At 42.0% G+C, this 21,137-nt stretch overlaps 1 protein-coding gene across 1 annotated transcript in view; it reads right to left on the bottom strand.

Annotated features, from left to right (window-relative positions):
* Positions 1 to 21,137, bottom strand: part of COP1 (COP1, E3 ubiquitin ligase) — a 134,171-nt gene that overhangs the window by 30,411 nt on the left and 82,623 nt on the right. The window contains exons 18-20 of the mRNA XM_026854021.1: positions 7,362 to 7,479; positions 3,397 to 3,521; positions 2,121 to 2,281 (exon numbers count right to left, since the gene is read on the bottom strand). Of these exons, the coding sequence (XP_026709822.1) occupies positions 2,121 to 2,281; positions 3,397 to 3,521; positions 7,362 to 7,479 (404 nt within the window). The remainder of the gene's footprint in view (positions 1 to 2,120; positions 2,282 to 3,396; positions 3,522 to 7,361; positions 7,480 to 21,137) is intronic.

Below are 21,137 nucleotides of genomic sequence, written 5' to 3'. Positions count from 1 at the left end.
AAAGTCTGCAATTAAGCCAGAAATAGGCTGTGGGTTCCCTGACTCTCTCAGCACTGTGAGGCAAAGGCCTTCTCTAGCTCATCTGAGCATCATTAAAAAACATGCCAGCTTTTAGGGAAGCCTGTATATATGAAACTCATTTGAAAAAAATCTTATGCCAAATTTAAGAAATGTTATCAAAATGGAGAATAGAAGAGTTTCATCGTTTGAGCAAGACTGTGGATATAAGTGACCTTTGGTTGTGTAGTAATTTAATTTCCTAAGAACATGAGCAAAGTTTCAATTAGGTCAGAGAGGACTGCTGCGCTGGTACAAGAGGGAAGAGAAATGTGCGGCTGCATCGGTGAAGAGTACTTCTTGTCTCAGGGGGACTGGAGATGTGGTGCAAGGAAGCATTAAGGCCTCTTGGCAAAAGCGAGCAAGGCTGCTTGCTCAGTATGTAAAGCAGGATGGCATGTACCACAAGCAGAGCTAAAACACAGAAGCAAAATACTCAATCAGTGGCTCTCAAATCACTGTCAGCTTTTTGCCGCTTTCTTTACAAACAAGAGCCAGGTACTGTGGCTGCCATAGGAGAAACAGGATAATTTAGAAGCCGCCCACAGAAAAGCAGAGGAATAATGGAAAAAAAAAATGATCAGAATAGTGACGGATTCCGAGTGCTGCTTGATGGAGTGATGCCTGAATGTTATTTGGTGCAATCTTGATGGGACTGATTTAACTACTACATTTTTGCACAATATTTTTCATACTGGTTACAAAGTGCTTGACAGCCCTTGGTGACTGCTCAAAATCTCAGTCACTTAAGCAGAAAGTCTATTGGAGCAAAGCACATTAAACAGAAAATAGACTAATAAGGAGCTGACTGCAACAGAAATAACAACGGGGTGACACCACTGTTAGTCTGTTGCCTGTAGAAATGATGCCCAGGAGGTCAGTGGGTAGGACATCCAAACACCAGAAACATTGAAGTGAAGACAGTTCAGGGAATGGCATTTCTGGACACACAGGTTCCCACAGCACTTCATCCAGCAGAAAGATGATACACGACTTCCAACTCTTCATCTGGGACATGACATCTGGCATACCAAATCCTCCTAAATCTCCAGCCAGAAAGAAGTTGGGGACTCTACATCACCGAGTCTCATGGTCACCAGTCAAATCCACAATAGTCCACTTTTTACTTTTAAATCCAAATTGCAGTTTCGGACATAGGTTTATTTTTGTTTTGATTCAGAAGCGTCAATCTGAAGTGAGTTTATACCACTGACAACAATTACAGTTGTGGGGACAGTTTCTTCATACTGAAACAGATTGATAAGACATTCCCCTTCCAAAACACTATCTTTGTGAATGCAACATCTCAGGACATCAATTAGGCAGTGTTCCACTTTAGCTGCTTGGAAGACTGTGTTTAGGATGAGCTCCTTTCCTCCCCTTCCCAACAAGCCCATTAAATAGCTGATCTGCAAACCCTTGTACATACAAGAGAGTTACTTGCTCAAGTTTTTTTAATGCAAGGTTTTCAAGAGCACTCAATTTAAAAGCAGCATTTTGTTCTCCAGAGCAGCTCCATGCCGAAAGACCACTCTGACAAAAACTGCAGTCAGGTCTGCCTGCAGCATTAGTACACATGCTATGTATATGAATTAAGTGTTACTGGAACAGTCATTGAGGTGACTGCAGCCTGGGCACGCCTCCTTTACATATCTACTCATCTAAACACTGGGGCTGTATTTCAATGAGTAAGCCCATACAGACACAGTAACATTGCGATAAGACTCTACAGAGAGTATCTGCAAGTGCCTTCATTAAAGCAACAAAAAACTCACTAATGCATCCACAAAAAAAATTTAAGTGCCAGAAATACAATGCTGCTTTTGGGATTTCAGATGCCAAGTAGAGAAATTCAAACACCCAGGTGGAAGAGTTAAAAACATAGCAGTCCCTTCTCCCCCAGCATTTCAGTTACCCCACAGATCTTCACATTCTCACACTGATCTGCAATACCCATAAACGGGAAAATACTAAGTGCAGTCAAACCCTCAGCAATGTTATTTTGTAAGAAAGCAAGAGGCATTCCTTTCGCACCCGGCTGGGCACCTCAGCAAAAAGCTTACCCCATCTGGTAGTGCCCTCCAGCATACAGCACTCACAAACTCGTTTGTGTCATCTTCTTTCCGGTCCTTGTCCAGTACACTTTTGACTGTATCAAACTTGAATGTCAGCAGTGTCTTTGAGAGGCCCTTATAGTATAGGTAAAGGGAATTATTTTCACTTCCTAGAAATAAAAAAATAAATATACAAGATTAGGTTCTGGTAGCAGGAATAGAAATAAGGCTTCTTAGCTCTTTTATTGTTTAAGACAAGACCAGACATTTCCTCCTTGTAGTTATCATCATGCTCATGGTGCCCTGGCAATTGGGAGTACTCCACAGCAAACTTTCATGGTGCTTAATAATGGGATCAGGTTTTATTACAAGACAACCGCAGCATGCGGTGCATTTGCAAAACATACAGGATCCCAGCCATCCCCCATAACTTCCTTAGGGCACAGCATTTTGAGCAGAGCAGAGCATCTATGCTACCACATGAAACACTGCTACACCCAGTCCGCTTGGCATTACAGCTCTAAAGCAGGTAGCACTGTCACAGTTTTGCTTGCCATAATCAGGGATGACAGTTTGGTCTGTGGAGGCTTAAGTAAGTGAGACTAGACAGTGTGAAGGCTTTATTTAGAAATCCATCCCAATTTCTGCCTTGCAAGCTGTACAGAGATCAGAGAATACACAAGCTAAGGTCCTCTCTTCAGTGCTGGCTCAGCTGTCCTGCTCATCCCACAGCTATCAGCCTGTCACTGCTTTCCCACCAAGACCTGTAGATTTACAGAGGTTCAACAGTTCAACTTAAGCAGTGAAAGGACAAAAAAGCTAAAGGGGTAACTGCTTCCAGATGACTCAGTCTTCTAGGGAGCTCTTTCACAATGAGGATGTTAGTGCTTCGCCATGCAGAATGCTGTACTAAGTGTCCAGTACAGGATCCTCACGTGGTTCAGGCTTCTGCCTGCCCTTAGGAAAATGCGTGAGGATGTGTCTGTCGATAAACTTGAAAGACATAAGTCATACCAACAGCATTAGCTGATTTTTGGTGACAGCAAGTCTGAATCATTGTATACAAAGAATGCACGTGAAACGGGAGGAAGTCAACTACAAACCCCCTTAGGTCAGGGCTCCTTATGCCATTCCCTGGGAAAGGAAAGAAGGTGGAAGCTCAGAATAATCCTCTATTAAAAACGCACACAGCTATGCAGCACAACGGCTGGTGTGCTGTTCAACTGGAGAGGCATCAGCTCTGAGAAGTCCCATTAGGGTTTGTCAGGATGGCTGCTCTACTCACCGCAGGCGATGTAGTCTCCGTTGGATGCAAGCCCTACAAAATTCTTCTCGTTGATGTGACCCTTGAAGGAGCGTAAGCAGTGAGGCTTCCCTACGTTCCACAGCTTCAGCTGACTGTCTGTTGACCTGAAAACGATACCTAAAGTTACCCTGCTGCCATACGGCAGGAGTTCCTCACTTGCAACCTTGCTCCTTAACACCCTACTTGCAATGTAAACATAGGAGGTCTTAGTGCACTCCAGATTTATCCCACTTTCAATTGTATGCAATTCAGCTTGAGCTTGGAAAGGTAGCACGTTATTTTAGAAGCTTGTAAAATACATTACATGTCTAAATAAAAAGCTTCCCTGAAGTATTAATCTTCCTTTCTCCTAGCAATAGCAGAGTCCTCCACTGAACTGTACAACTTTCGGGCCATCACTGCCTCTTCCAGATTCTCACACATTCGTAACACACTAAAAAAAACCCAAAACCTCTACAGCATGGACAAAATCTGTTCTCTTCTCCATGCCAGCTGCAACTCTCATTCATGCTTTTACAGAACTCAGGTAGGAACCAATCTCCTCCCTCTCCAGCTGCCCAGAGGCATATTCTCCTCATGCTCAATACCAAGCCCCCTGTGAGGGCTGAGAGTTGCTATTAGCATTAAATTGATGTGTTTTTCTCACGTGTAATTGAGACTATATGGATACAGATCTCAAACTTCTTTTTTCACCTTGGCAGCAAAACTAAATATTACTATTAAAACATACAAACTCTGTTGGGATTAAACTTAATGTTTTCCTCTGTCCCCTGACATGCAAACATACCTGCCTTCACAATACTTTTCTATTTACTGTATGCAAACATTTTCCCTTGGGCAAAAGAAAGGAGGTGGAGGTAGTCTCCCCTGCCTGACAAAGCTCAACAGAAATAGGAAGATGCCACATTTCCAGGAGATATAGGATTAATTTCTTCCCCCAAACCTAGGGGGAGATGAGCCTCTCACTTCACAGGTGTTATTCTCTAGCAATCACCAGGCTCTGACATTCTGATGTTCACCAGCTTATGGAGGTACACTCCACAGTAGGGGAACAAATGGTGATGTGGTGGGACTAGAGTCCTGTGAAGCCACAAGGAAAGGCATCATGTTGTTCCCATCTTCAATCTGAAAGAGGTTAGGAGCAGGACCTGCCAGCCTCCAGGATGGGAGGGAGGGGAGGCTGGCAACGCTCCCCTCATGCAGGTTGTGTCACCCAACCTTGGTGCTTTCTGAATATTTATAATCGAAAGGAAAAAAAACCCACCCAATACTCAAATATTACCAATTACATTAGACATTAGCCCAGCACCTATGTCACATTTACTTAAAAATATAGCACAAGAGAGGAGAGACGCACCTCATGCTATACTGCAAAAAATCTTATCTCAGTCCTCAATGACAGCTGGAATGACAAAGGAGTGATAAGGGAGCTATGGCAAGATTTGTTAGTAATTTGTAATAATAGTATGAGGGCAGATCAGAACAAAGGTATGAACTTTATCTGTAATACTGTGACTTAAGCAGGAGTGCATTTCTCATTCCCAGTTTTGACCGGGGGTCCCTAAACCAGCGTATTCAGCTTGTCTGCCCGATACTTGTTCCATGTCCATCCCTGCTCTACACTGCTGCTCACTCTCCCTTTCATTCTCCTGTCCTTACCATCGCAGTAGCAGCATAGCTCATAGCAAGGGCAAAAAGGTATACACTACTGCTTTTTTGGCCCACAAATACAGGGAAGCACCTTCTGTGCTACTAGGGCAGCTGCATTTTTAAAATTCTGATTTTAAAAGCTTCAGAAAATGAAACTTTTCTGAAGGCAGGTTAAAGCAGCAAAAGACTGATTCCTGGTCTACAAACTCTCAGATTCCTGTGACAGCTTCTGCTATTAGCTAACCCATCAAGAAGACCTCATATATATACACACAGTATACCTCTATATTTTAGTAGCGTACAGTCTAGATCTCTTCATTAAAATAAAAACACTTAAAGTCTATTACTAATGGAATGCTTTTACTGTTAATAAGTTCCCATCAAGCTCTAGCCATGTTCGCATTGCTTAGGATAAGCATGCCATAAAAGAAGTTATTCACCACTCGACCAGAAGGAAAGGAAAAGGCCATTGATACCGCGGGTGTTACACTGCTCTTCTGGTTTCATACCCTCTCCAAAATAATATCATGGATACACTGCTCCTAAATCTGTCTCCCTATAAATCGGCACTGCAATCAATGTGTTGTGCTAAATACTAGGCAGTTCTGAACACCCTTGAGGTCAAAACCTAACTCTACAAGGCAAAGTAAATCAATGCAATCTATAAAACAGCTTTAGCTAGAAATCTAGAGAATCTAAATATACATATAATTTTTTCTTAAAAAGAAATCAGCGCTTGATTTTTAGGAATCACTACTGCTGTCTTCTCTCCACAATTTACAAAAGATAGACATGAAAAATAATCATCTCTGACATTTCTTTCTGTTCACACAGAAAAAGATAGGTGAGCCCTCCAGTTAATCCCCTCACCATGCTGTTGCCTGTCTGACAGCTCTATCAATATTCCTCCCAGGACTATAGGATAAGCTTTCTCAGATGGTTGGCTTAAGCAGGACAGAGCCATTCTGTCCTGAAATATCCCATAGATGAGTCTCCACTTGATCATGGCTGTAAAATATTCCCAGCCTCCTCCTGCTTCTATTAAACACTTTCTTCTTATTGAGATTTGGTTCAAACCATTACATTTAATGTTCTCTGTGTTCTAGGTATGAATTTGCACCCTTATAGAGTTATGTTAATGGAAATAAGAAGAGAGGAGCTGATTAAATATAATCAGTACCAGAAGCCACCAGGGAATCTTCCATCACACAGTTCAGCTCAGAGGAACTCACTAGCAGCCTGAATCCACCTTAAAATGCTCTGCTTTGGCTCCAGACTTCTAGAGCAAACTGTGTGAAAACACAGGATAGAGCCAAACTGGATAATCATCAGCTCGGTGCAAAGCAGCAGGCATACTTTCTGGGACTAGATCTACCCCTGTGATCCATCCCTACTGCCCTTGGGTGTTATACATGAGCATGTTGAGATCAAAGATCCCCCTGTAGCCCCCTGCAAAGCTGCTTGCATTTTCTTGCTTGCAAGAGAGGCTGACCTCTAGTTTACTGAAGAGGCTTGTAGCCCAGTCATTCAAAGCTTTCACTGCATGATCTGATAGACACACTCATTCCCACATGATTGAAAAACTATCTAGAACAGAGGCAGCAACATCCAGCTTTAGGATAGATATATCTGGCTTCGTAACAACACAAGCTGTAGAATATTATTCTTCAGGGTCACCATAGCAGGCCTTATGGCCTACCCTAGCTTCTGCACACCATTAGGACCACAGAACACAACTACACTGTGTCTACTTTCTAACCTGAGTATAATGCTAAAAAGGGCTTTCACAGAGCAGATTAATAAATTACCAGAGAACAGACCAGTCAGTCCTACTCAAGTTGCTTTCAGTCTGTGGCTATACCTCCTCTTCAGTCATAGCAGCAGCACTTGATCACTTCTGTCACTCATCAGCTGTGTTCTACTGCAGATTACTATCCTCAGGGCTATGCCAGCAGCCTTTACAGCAGAGCTCTAGTCAAGACCATCCTCAGCACACAGCACTTTGTAAAATGAGAGTCTACCTGCAGCTTCCCAGAGTTGGGGCTTGTGGTCAGGAGCTGCATCTAGTTGTGTTCATGTTCCTCTTAAGCATTTTAGCTCCACAAGATAGAGCAGAGCCAATAGGTGGAATGAATTGCTATTTCTGTCTTAGAAAAAAGCAACAATCTGCTTCCCAAAAGCACAGCAGCTAGCAAGCGCACCCACCCACACAGGTGAACTTGCATGATGGCCCTGAAGAATGCCAGAAAGCAAGGGCTACAAAGTTTTTAGCCTACGTAAAAGGCAATACTTACGCAGAGACGATTTCTTCCCCGCTCACAAATTTTGCATAGGAGACTGCTTTGCGATGCCCTTTGAACACCATGATTGGCTGCTTAGTGTTGCGAAGATCGTAGTAGTGAACACAGTGATCTGGAGAGGAGAAAGGGGCAGAATTTAATCAATTGAGAAGGGTGAATGGGACCTCTAATGGTCAGCTCACAATAGAAATCCTGCCTGCAGCTTTCACATCTCACTTAAAGCCTCATTTAGGATAAACAGTCTGCTCTATAGCAAAGGAGTGTTTAAGCAGGCTTCTTAAAAAGACCCCCATATTCAGTCCAGGAGGGTCCAAGCAGCCTTTCACAGAATCGTCTAGGTTGGAAAATCCTCGAAGATCATCTAGTCCAACTCTTAACCTCACACTGACAGTTCCCAACTCCACCAGATCCCTCAATGCTGTGTCAGCCCGACTCTTAAACCCCTCCAGGGATGGGGACTCCCCCACTGCCCTGGGCAGCCCATTCCAACACCCAACAACCCCTTCTGGAAAGAAATGCTTCCTAATAGCCAGTCTAGCCCTGCCCTGGTGCAGCTTGAGGCCATTCCCTCTTGTCCTAGTTCCCTCTTGTCCTATTGCTTGTTACTTGGTTAAAGAGACTCATGCTCCCTCTCTGCAGCCTCATTTCAGGTAGCTGTAGAGGGCGATGTCGTCTCCCCTCAGCCTCCTCTTCTCCAGACTAAACAACCCCAGTTCCCTCAACCGCTCCCCATCAGACCTGTGCTCCAGACCCTGAACCAGCTCCGTTGCCCTTCTCTGGACACACTCTAGTCATTTAATGTCCTTTCTGTAGTGAAGGGCCCAAAACTGAACACAGTCATCAAGGTGCGGCCTCACCAGTGCTGAGTAAAGGGGTGAGATCCCTTCCCTGTCCCTTCTGGCCACGCTATTGCTGACACAAGCCAGGATGCCATTGGCCTTCTTGGCCACCTGGGCACACTGCTGGCTCCTGTTCAGCCGGCTGTCAATCAACACCCCCAGGTCCCTCTCTGACTGGCAGCTCTCCAGCCACTCCTCCCCAAGCCTGTAGTGCTGCTGGGGGTTGTTGTGGCCCAAGTGCAGAAAAAGAGTCAGAGGGAAAAAGGTGCACCCACCTTGTGTGTACATAACACATGTCCTCCTGCAAATCCCATTTGGCCCATGTGCAAGCCAGCAGCTAAAAGGATTCTCGACTCTCCTGCCTGCCTTCTTGGCTCCCTGCCCAGCCACTCCAATTGCCACTTCTAATCCCCTGCATCCCCTTCTCCTTCCTCAAGCTGTCCCTTCTAGGAAAAGTCTTCAAGAACTCAAGGCTAAAAACTCAGTCTGCTACTTAAATTGGATCATGGAAAAAAGGGATTGTATTTCTCATGCTTACTCTAAATGTGTGACCCCCATACTTTTGTTTTTATGCTTCTCTCTTTTGAATTTGTTACCAATCAAGACAGAATAGCATTTCTGCTAATGAGAGAACAGAATAAATTCCATTTCTTCAGATTTAATTCACAGATGTGCTACAACCATGTAAAAGGGATCACAAGAATCAGCAAAACATTTTCTGCACAACTCAATGTCAATTCCCCCCAAACCAGGAAAATAAGAATAGAAAACCCCACGAGACCCAAGCCCCAAACACCCCCAGTGCTCTTTCCAGCTCAAGGTGGTTAATAAATTCCTCCCTCCCTGACTTCCAGCCTTTAATGTTGAACTTCATTTAATTATCCCCTGCTATTCTGGAAGCACAGGGAGGGAAGGCCTCACACATTTAAGAAAACTGAGCCGGACGCTTTTCTCACCAAGCAACTTGTGATACCCAGACGTCAGCTGAAAACTGCTCTGACCCTCCTCCCACTGAAATAACACCCAACCAATGGAAGTTTATCATAAAGATTACATAGACATGAATTTAAATGCCAATAGCTATGGTTATTTTTGTATTTGCACAGCATTTCAAAGCAGGGCTCTCAGCCACACAAACAACACCCAGCTGTCTCAAAATCCCATGTGGTTTGAAAGATAACTGGATTTACATCGATCAGGCTACAGCAAGTGCCATCAGGCAGGCAAGGGTAGCTTCTGCCCTGTATAACAGGCTAATTGGTGGCTGTAGCGGGATTGGGGTGGGGGGCTGCACCAGAAACACCTTCAGTAAAACAAGGCAAGCAGGCAAGTTGTATTCCTGTCTAACTGCTTCCAGCATCCTGCTCTCTGCATAATATGATGGGTTCAGAAACTTCTCTGGTAAGAGGTTCCTAGCTCTCCCCCTCCTCACTGTGTAAAAGCAGATGCGCCAAGCAGCCACACCAAGTTTTCTCCACCACTTACACTGAACTGTCTAATTACCCTCCTTGTGTTGAAACCCCGCAGCTACTCTACCCATTACTGCTAGCACTGAAATCCTGAGCAGTGCACTCTTTCTAATGCTCCTGTTTCTTCCACCTCTGAAATATCAACCCTCTGAACCTCCAAAGGCTTATTCAATAAAGGGGTTAATTTTCAAAGGGACTTTTAACTATGCATTAACACTCCTTTAACACGATTTGGGCATCCTGGCTTCAGCCAAAAGACTCCGTATTTCTCATCTGAAGAGCAGACCTGCTCTGCAGGAGCTACGAAACAGTTAACTAGCAATTGTTATTTTAATGTGCAAAGTGATTCTAGAAGGGCTTTCTATTAGAAGCCAGTTAGTGGATAAGCCTTTCAAGTCTATTTCTGCTTACAGTTTCTGCCTTCTCTCCAGCTGGCCCATCAGTAGGATACCTTTTGGGCACCAGATTTTATCCTACAGAGGGTGGCAGGGAAAGGGGTACCTGCGGATGGCTGCGTGTGAGCAGCTAGAGCAATGCAAAGAGGAAAGAGCCATAGCAGGAGAGACAAGTCCATTTGCAGAGCAGAGACATTAAGTTGTGTTCACCTTCTAAATATCGCAATAAACACCTCGAAGCCTGTCAGCATCTGGCCCCAGCCCTGCATGTGCCTCTAGGCATCGGCAGGGCAATCAATCACTGTCTGCTCTGATCACAACGAGTCTGAGGGAACGGGCAAGGCCAGTGGGTTCTAAAATTAACCACTTAATTATTAATTGATTATTTCAGCAGCCAAAGTGTTGGTGCCCAATAGATTTTTTTTAATTCAATTGAAGCAGCTATTTTTAAGTAGATATATGAAGACAAATGCTCCCTGCATTCATTAAAATCAGAACAGGTGGTCATGTTTTATAATTAAAGAGATACTCTCTCTTGTAGGCCATATGGACTTTCCAAAAACATGATAAAAATGCCATCTGCTGAGGAAGCAGAGCGCCCAAAAATGAAGCTAAATGAGAAAAATACAACTCCCAGGCACCCCAGCAGCAGCCTCGCCTGGTGGAGTTTGATGAGCTGAAATCACCTGCAATGGGTAGCAACCTGGGCATGACAGCAGGTCCGAGGCAAGGTGGCAGGGTGCTCTGGAAAGCTCACAAAATTAATTATTCCTAAGAGGCAGCTGAAAGTAAGGAAAACAGAGGGAGCATTGAGGTGAATCAAACATTTTCTGAACTGTGCAAGATCCCGTAAACTCATCCAGCACCCCACTGCTGACTCCTGCCCTTGGCATCCCTGGAAGACTATGGACCATACTCCACCTCTAACCAGTGATGCACAGGGGTATTTATTTTTGTTTTGCTCCTCAAACATGAGCATTAAAATAGTCATTTGGCAATTTTTTTGCAGCTCTACAGTTTCCACCCTGACCAGTAAACTCACTTAGAACTATTTCAATTTGGAAATGACATTTCCACTGTTCAAAGCCTCACGCCTAACCCTTGGGCAGCAACAGCTCACTGCTTTACTTTTTATTTGGCGTTCAGGCTTAATTGAAATATATATGAGATAATGGGAAAGAACATGTATATATACCATAACAAATTAAACACTCTGAAGCAATTCTAATCTAGTTCAATGTCACTGCAGAAGCTGAGCATGACAGGTTTCTGCCGCTGTGCCTTCTGAATTCAAATGTTTGCTGGCAGGCTGTATTTTGTTTTACACACACATGTACATATACACACACACATACTTTTTAAAGTGATCTCTGAAGGCAAAAAGGGCAGCTAAACTCTGCCACTGCTGTCGAGCAGGTCTCTGACCACAGGCCCGAGTTTTTAAATAGTGCTTTTCCAGAACACTCAAGAACTGCTTATTTCCCCTACGATGCTGCTGCTTTCACCTTTGAGCTGTCTAGTGACATCTAATCAAGAATTCAGACTTTTCCAAACTTCTGAAAGATCTCACCACTCTTCCATAAATTTAACATGCGTCAAAGGATGGCATCCCTTGTTACCTGGCAGCTTGTAAATTCACAAGACTCCAGCCAGCAGGAACAGGGCGAGTAGGGAGGGATGTTTTTATTATGATATACAAGGTGAATGGATGAGCACCTTCTCAGTCTCAGTTCTCAGACTCTGCTTGGTTGCAGGGGCAGGGATGCAGCAAATGAATTGGTGATGTGGTTACATGATCTTAGGAAATCAGGTTAAAAACATTCTAAAAAAGGAGAGCTGGGAATTGTTAAGGGAGCCAGCAGCAACTTCGGTAATATCAGAGTTGTTCAGAAAAATAGAATTGCTCTTGGATTTTTGGTTAAGAAAAGAAAAAAGGGGCAAAGTCTGTTTTCGCCAAAAATTATTTGCCTTACACTTAGGCTTGTTAATAAAAATCACAAAACAGCTGTTACACTCAAGGTGTATCGAGGAGTATCAGCTCCAGAAAGAGTAGGCAAGGGTTAGGAAAGAGTATCACACAGCAGCAGTTTACCTTTCACTGAGCACCAATACCGGCAGCATAGCGACACACAGAAACGAAAGAGCAGAGCAATACCGCTCTCCAGGTACCCAGCCATTCCAAATAACACTCATCTTCCAGGTCATGTGCTTCACCCACCTTCACCACGAACATTAACCAGCATGAGCTAACTCCCCTCCCCCTGGCTTTTTTCAACCAAGAACTACTTAAAGGGATATCAAGCCAAGGACAGCAAAACAAGAATTTACCTGCAGTGCAACAGTTTTATATTCAATGCATGTAGCCACCAGAAAGCCCCAAGAGCTGCATACCAAGGTTCTGTGGCTCTCCTCTGGAAAACTGAATTGCCAGAGAATCAATGACCATTTTTCTTTTTTCAATCATTTAGAAATGCATATTTCTCAACTGCTCAATATTTAGATTATTGATTCTTTCAAAAAATAAGTAATTTACATTGCACAGATTTTTCAGTGCTTACACACTTGAGAATGTAAGTGAAGCTGCTACAGACGACTGTCACAGCCCAGCCAAGAAGATGCCCATATTTAAAACCAAAGTTGTAGGGTAGGGAGCTAGATGTTAATTAAGCGGTCTGTCAGAAGTCTTATGTTATCAAAGCACATTTTGGACTTTTTGAATAAGAGGTTTCTTCAATACCAAACTTAGTCAAATTAATTTCATGTATTAATGCTCTGGCTACGGCCTGCAGTCCTGAATGCTTCGTGTTACAGATGTTTTACCGAAACAGAAGCCCAGACCAGAGAGTACCCTTTGAAGTGCTTCTCTTGTGCTTCTTTGACCATGACGATCAGATTTGTTGCATCTAGTAACTCACACCCTCAGCTGATGATTCCCTCAGCTTTGTCTATTTGTTTTGCTCCATATGAACTTCAAGCTTGAAACAAGGCTGCCTGTTCTCACCAGTGAAACTCTGTACATCAGTAGTAAGAATAGGGGACATTTATAGTCTGAAGGCTGTATTTAAATGACTTGTTCAACAAGATTTAAATAGTCAGAGCAAATATGGTCCAAGATACCTTTGTTCACCTCCAATTACATTATCCCGAAGAAACCAAAAGAGCAACAAAAGGGCACAGAACAAGCCCATAAAAGATCTTGCATCAGAACGAAAGGTGAGAGGCATGATTTTGTGGTATTCTATTCCATTTTTACTTTTATTGGTTCAAAAAATTATCTCAGAGATCCTGAAGGAAGCCTCTATTGCTCAATACATATTGAAGGGGTTAACTGAAATCCAGTTACTTATATTTAAATATCTACATATAGAAACTGATTTTTCCCTTCACTTGTCTCTTCTCTGTATACCTGTAAGCAAGATTGCTCAGTACACAGAGTGGACAAAATGAAGCCTTCAGATCTACCTAGGCAATTTGTTTAGCAGGAAAATAGAATCATATCCTTATGCCTTCAAGTGTCCAGAGCCCAGTGGTTCAGACAAAAGCTTGTGTTTCAAGTGCCTCTTGGTGAAAGGAAAGAGTACATGCTGTCATTCTCTCAAGTGGTACACCACAAAGAAGAGGACAAGCCTCCTTAATGAATTTTTGTTGAACACAGATAAACAAGCAGTAGAAAAATAGAACTTTAGCATCAAGATGGGTTAACCAAAAGTCTCTTTTCCAGCCGGGCTCAGTGTGATTTCTTGCTATAAAAAGGAAGATTGCATCCTCAGAGGTAAAACCTTTGACTAAACTAAAAATGGATACAGAATTGGGAGGCTCATATGCAACTTGTTTTCACTGTTAAAAACATTTCTTCCTCTCTTAGTGAGGAGAAAGAGGAAGGGGATAAATAGGGACAACATCCTGATTTAAAAATAAACTCAAATCAACAGTAGTACACTGTATTGCAGTACACTGAAGATGACTTGGCACATTAGATGCCTTGGTCCTTACAGAAACCTAAACAAGGGCAAGGTAAACAAGTGCTGCTCTTTCTCAAAAACCTGAGAAAAGACAGACAGTTGCCATCAGCATGCAAACCTTGAAAATGAAATGCTTTAAAATAAATTCCCTTTAATTTGAGAGGAGACCTACAAAAGCCTCAGCACTCTCTTGACCTCGAAGCCAGTTAACAAGCTGCACATTTACTTAGAGACTAACTAAAAAGCTATTCATAAGGAAGTGGAACCTCTCCAGTGGATCTTCTACATACTTCCACACCAGGAAACACAGCCTCCCCACAAAGACAGTGATATCAAGGGCTGGTCAAAAGACAACTCAGGATTTAATTATGAGGAAACCCAAACTGAAACTTAATCTTACACAGCGCAGTTTGTCTGAAACCTGTTTTTGCTCAAGGGCCCTGCAAGTTGTAAAGTAACATAGGTGGGAAGGCACCTCTGGAATCCAGCCAGTCCGACTTCCCACTCAAGGAAGGGACCACTGCAAAGTCAGATTCAATTTCCAAGTTAAATAATTGTGTTCAAGGGTCCTGCTCAGTCAAGCTCTGAGCATTTCCAAAACCAGAGATTCTGCATACTCTTCCCTCAGCTGCCTGGAAAAGTGCTCTTATGTCAAAGCAGTAGTGAGAAATTTTTTTTAAAATCCAAATTTGCTTAATCTATTTGCTACTGACATAAGAAAGGAAAGACATTAGCCCATCTCTCAGCATTACAGCATTAATGTTTAAGCTGTGTTTTGCTGCACAAGTTTCTAGCTTCTTGGATTTTTCAGGTTTTGTCTACCTACACCCACATGATGGGGGTGGCACGAAGCACTGCCATACAACCTTAGTTGTCCTTTAATTAATTTTGTTTATTACTAGTAAAAAAAAAAAAAAAAAAAAGGAGAAATGCTGAACATTAACTGTTTCCAAGCCTGTAATACAACACTACAACACTACAACAACAAGCCTGTAATACAACACTACAACAACAGCACTTACAGATCTTCATGTGACTGAGGTAGCTTTGCTCAAAAAGTTTAGGGTGGAGATTTAAACTCCCCATGGCAGAAAGGCAGGCTGGAGCTCATACATCCATATGAAGATCTTGCTCTGAAGAGAAGATTGGGGACGCAGGACAATTGAACACTCCATCTTTGGGAATAATTCAACTCAACAAGACAGGTGAACCTTCATGCAAGGACCCACCAAAAAGACCATTTTTAATCCTGGGTCTCTTCCAGAGCAGAAGAGAATGTATGAAGGAAAAAAAAGAGTCTTTATTATAACAAAAGAAATACATGGTGGTATTTGGACATTCAACAAAGAACAGTGGGAAGCCTTCCAGTCAATGAAACACTATAAAGAGATTTATTTCACTTGACAGAGTAATACCAGGATGGGATATGATCAGCACAGGCTTTGGCCTATCACAAGCCATTTCAGGGAGAGAGGACAGTATGACAATTTCCACTACATAAAGGAAATAGATGCTCAGGGAAAAGAGAAAAGACAACAATGTGTTGTGGACTTGAATTCAACGAACAAAGCCCTGCACCAAAAATTAACACAAGAATTTTCTGAAGAAGAAATTAGATCATATCAACAGTGAGTTGACATCAATGCCCTCTTTACAAACCATTTCCCTTACTGCAGCAAAGGAGATTAAAAATGGTTTTGATACACCCTGAAGCAAAGAACCTTTAACAGACAAAACTATTCTGCTGAAGAATGCAGCATGCTGTTTTCCACTTGCAGCATGACAAATCACGAGGAGGAAAGAGCAGAAATAAATCCATTTCACCCCAGCATCTCCCTGTAGAACACTGCAGCGCAGGTAATGCTAACTGGTATTTTTTATTTTTTCATGTCTGTCCCTCCCCTTCAAAAAAACCAACCCAATAAAACAAGAAAATTTTATCCCAACAGCCATTGTTACAGGCTCATTAAAAAGTTTGCTAGATATGGCTTTGTATTCATGATTTTCTGTTCCAGCAGAAATTGCAAGTACTTTGTTTCTATAACAAAGACCAAATTATGCATGTGATGCATTTGCTTTTTCCTCCTCTTTTTACCTGGAGTTCCCTTTGCAGTAAAGGAACAGTTTTTCTGTGAATAACCATTTTCTGTTGCCCTAGGGGAGCCTCAGCAATCTCTTTTAAAAGCAACACAGTGGTCCATAGCAGCAAACTGGAGCAACGTCCTTATTTTGTATTTCATGTGTGTGCCTGAGATGATTTGGGATGCAGTACTTCATTCATGCTACTGGAGCTCTGTCTAGACAAGTGGTCTCACACCATTGTACCAGACTCCCAGGGAGCTTCCTCATACCCTGTCTTCACAGGTGTCAAACATTCAATGGCCACCCAAAAAGGGATTGAACTTCGGAAAAGCAATCAATAGGTATTTTCCCTGCAGGTCAAAGCCTCCACCATATGCCCTTTCAACATGCACTGAAGACTATACAAGATTAAGCAAGGTCTGTATGATTTATTCTGCTTATGGCAAAATCTTAAAAAAAAAACCCAAACCTTTTAAGTGAGAAAGCCATGGAGCCCATGATGTTAGTGAGGAGATGAAAGGAAGTTTCCAAAGCAGAGGAAGGCACATGGGTATTTGGGTATGAAAACTCAATCTCATTTTCCTATACTGCAATACAGATGATGGGCAACAGTCTCCAAAAATGCTATCTAGGGAATCCAATACAAAACCAGTCTCCAAAAAATCATATTTAGGGAATCCAACACAAATCCAGGCCCAGTTCTCATTTAAGTGAAAGCAGAGCACAGCTTTAAGAAGACGTAAAATGCCTAACAGTGTTCTGCTTAGTAGACTGGATGACAAATGAAGCAACATGAGAAAGGTCTACTCCATGAAAACTGAATTAAAGAGAGCTGATCTTAGATTAAACTTGCCTGCTGGCCTCAATTTCATCTCTGGCAAAACCAACAGCACAATAAGCACCTTCTACCTTTCCTTCATCCAAGGAAAGGCTCAGCAGTGTAAGACCAGAGAGCTTCAGGTTAGCACTTGAAATATTTTGACTGAGTTCTGCAGGGAAGACTATAACCTGCTTCAGCCAGTGATTTTTGTCTCTTACTATCAACAAATGTACTATTAAAAAAAAAAATTATATCAACACTAGCATTTCACTAAAGATCTATATCTCCCTCTGCTGAACAGATGAAGGGAACAGCAGCCTTGATGGGAATTGCCAACTGGGTTTAACCTTCGTATTCAACAGATTCCCTATGGCTTAAAGTTACAGATGACATTTGCTGGGTTATGGATAATGGTCTTTACACACTGGGGACATTTTTTTACTGACTTGTCTAAAGCTTTTGACACAGCAGCCCATAAAACCTCTACCCTAAATAACTTGTCTCATATTAAGGAGGGAATGAGGAGACATAAAACATTAGAGATCTTAATCAGTAGAGAAAAGGGCTCTGATAGGAGGGGGAAGCAAAACAGATTTCTCTAGAACTCCTTTGAAACTTTGACCTTTATGTTTTTAAAGAGCTACAGAGATTTCTCACAGGAATAAGGGCTAGATGGCTTTTGTGAAATTCAAAGATTGCCTTCTATCAGACTGTTGGCGAAACAAAATATTCAATACACAAAAGGACGATTTACTAATGTTACAGAACCAATGAAGACAATAGCAGTAACAACCTGCAGCTTTTGGTAGAATTCATTCTTTATGTCTGAAAGAAAAAAGAATGAGGTACTGTTCAGATTCTTAATCTAACTTTTCTCATTGACTATGTAACATGTAGGATTACATGCACTAGTGTATGCAGGCTGATGGCCAAAAGTTTTATGACACCTAGAACATGTAAAGAACAGTCATTCTGTAGTAAAAGATGCTTTAACCCATGTAAAATGGATTACATCTCAGAAGATCTGAAGCTCCTGGTGCTTATGTGAGAATTTTTTTGTACAGTAAGTGTTGGATACCTCTATCAAAGTCTGAAGTAGTACCTCATTTGCTCAACAGATCTCTCCCAATTCAAGATACTTATTGCACACAGTAATTGTTGTTACTGCAAACCTGTCAGCTCTGGTTCTTGAATGTTGTGTGTGTCATGGAGCTGTGATAGAGGGAAAGGGCAGCATAGTCTGACTCCCAGGGACCACACACTGCAAGAGGTCAAGATCACGTAGATAAGGGCTGGAGATATTTAAGAAAAGCATATATGAAAAGGAACATCCTCCCTAAGATTTTAGCAGTGCATTTAGGAATCAACAGCTTTAAGGTTTTTGTTGTATCAGCAAACATCATACAAAAATAACCAAACAGGCTTCAGTGCAGTCTAACTGGCTCCAGAGAAAGTGCTGGCTGCTGCCATATGCATTACAATATGCAGCTGAGGACCTGAGTTTGCCAAATTACAGTCAAACCTGATTTTAGTTCACAACTACATTTTACTTCACTAGCCTGAGGAGATATAAGCCTTCTTGTACTAGGTTCTGGAGATGGTGATCTGCTTAACTACCTAAACTGCCCTCCAAAGCAAATTCCACTGGAAGAGACGATGGATATTAAATACAGTGCCACAATTGCTAATATTCAAGCTTCAGGTAAGAATACTTAAACCAAAGCCCCAAAGGTATGGTGGATTAGGTAGACAAGGAAACACAAAAAAACACATGATGACACACAGGTATGCAACGTGGAAAAGAAGCAACGTACACTCTGGCTAGGCATGTAAGTCATGTAAAGAGTGACTAGATTTGTACATACATCTACAGTCTTTTGTGATCCTCTTGAGATTCAAATGGCTAACAGGGCCTCTTTAGAGGAACCTAGGCCAAACGTTCAAAAAAATCTTCTCTTACAAACTCATGCAATGCTTATTCAGATACTATGAAAAAACGCCTTTGAGATGAGAGCTCACACTGCATTCGCAGGTTACAGATTTTCCTATGCAATGTGACAACCTTCACCAGCTTGTATTATAAAATAGTGTATGTTATAAAAATCCTAAATGTGCACAGTACCCAAATAAAAGGCTGGAACAGTTAATCTATGCAGTAGTCTGACCAGGAGATAACACAGGAAGCCATTACAGAGGATGTAACTCCAATGAGCAATTACTTTAAGTGATCCACCAGAAAAACTGCAGCTTTGGAAACTACCGCGGTTGGAAAGGATTAAACTAAGGGATACAGCAACAGCAAGTAGCAAGAGCAATTTGGCACTCTGAAAGATGAATCTTGCAGTCGCCGATCTGTTCTTGAATTTCAAGGCTCATTTCAATTTTAATTTGAATTTTGTAACATTGACTAAATTACTTCTACACCAGTAGTATGACAAAATGTTCAGGAAAAGAATATTTAGGCAAACAATTATCACACTCACTTCTGCTAATGACAGATTTATCCTTTTCTCCAGAGAATCAAATGGAGTTTTTCAAGTTCATTTTACTCGTTCACTTGTTACTGAAGTGTGATGACCTCTGAGATAAAGCTAGGAAACTCCCAACAGGTCTTTGTATTGTTACTCACTGTTCATTGCAAATGCTTTATTGAACACAAGTCAGATACTACTTTTTCTGTGCAACTAAAAGTTACATAAGCTTCTAAACTCTGAAGCTTATGTAAAATTTGTACATGCAACATCTCCTGCACATCTATGAGTGGTTTTAGGACCCTCCATGATTTCCTAGGAAGTGGCTGCAGCAAGGTAGGAAGATGCTGTACAGTGCCTGGCTGATCTGGTAGCACCTCTGATGTGCAGATATAGGCAAGTCAGCTTAACTGCAAAAATTGTAGGTTTAAATAACATGGCACAGGTGCCATTCTTCTGATTGTCAGTCCTGAGTGGAAGCAGAGTGTGATCTACCTACCAGTGCCAGACAGATTGTCTTCACCAGGACAGCAGATGGTATGGTTCGGTATTTCGCTTTCATTTACATCCCAGAACCCATGAAGAGGAATAACATTTAAGTCAAGCCTTCAAGATGGTGTTCTAACCTAAACAATCCCACTAAGCTCAGTGCTTCCCCCACACTAAGTACTGTTGGAACAGAAATATGATCACCACCACACTGGCCAAAAATACAGATTCCTGCAAACAACCCTCAACTGACTGAAGTGCCGTAGATGCTTTCAAAAGTTACAACAAATGAAACCTTTGCAATGAATTCTGGAATAAGTTTAAATTATAAGATGACAAGTGTCCACTTCCAAAACATGAACTTTATTCCCTACTTCCCCTGCCAATAGCCTCAGAGATCATGGACTAGAGAAAGATAATTGAATACTCACTAAAGAAAAGACACCCTGCAGGTAAACTCCAATACAAGTAACGGGCAAGTCCTGGACTGCTGTGTGCCATACCAGTTTCATAAAGGCTGAAATTCGAGCACCGCTGTGAAGTTTTTCTACAGGCTTGAAAGAAGTGCCTAACCTTTGTGCCTTTGAACACTGCGCTCAATTCACATGCTAAAGGTAATCTTGTAGCTTAAGCCCAAAGAAACTGCCTAACTCCACCCTAAACATGTCATATTCACACAAACAGATTCTTTGAGTCACTGCAGGCTTTCAATAGAGCAGAGTACTTACCCATGAGAATCTATTAAGGTAAGACCTTGCTTTCAGCTGGAAAACATTAATTCTCTTCCAAAAAGGCACACTGCCTTCTTGGCCATTAATATCACATCATTCTTCTGAGCTGAATGACAAGTCAGGAAAGTCACCCAGATCCAAGGCAGCATGAAAGGCTAGCTCTATCTACAGAGAGATGTTTGGAAAAGAAAAATCACTGCTCCGGTTACTGCAGCAGAAAAAAAAACAAAACAAAACAAAAAAAAAAAAAAAAAAAAAATCTGCTTGGACACCAGGTATATTAGCAAAATTGAACAAAGGCGATAAAGAAGCCACATGTGACCTTGAACTATAAGTGCATCAGGGCAATGCAGAGACCTTAGGGGTGAGTGAATAGTTGCAAATGAAAAGAGAGTTGTTGATGTAGCAACAGGAGTCCTTTGACACACTGGATGCTGTGGATTGGTATTGGTTTTGTGGCTGTTCAACAATAAAAGAAAGGCGGCAGCATTCAGAGACAGAATATGATGCCA

The sequence above is a fragment of the Athene cunicularia genome, assembly GCF_003259725.1.
Source record: "Athene cunicularia isolate RWA chromosome 8 unlocalized genomic scaffold, athCun1 chr8_part1, whole genome shotgun sequence".
Taxonomy (NCBI): domain Eukaryota; kingdom Metazoa; phylum Chordata; class Aves; order Strigiformes; family Strigidae; genus Athene; species Athene cunicularia.
This window is presented reverse-complemented; position numbering and strand designations above follow the sequence as displayed.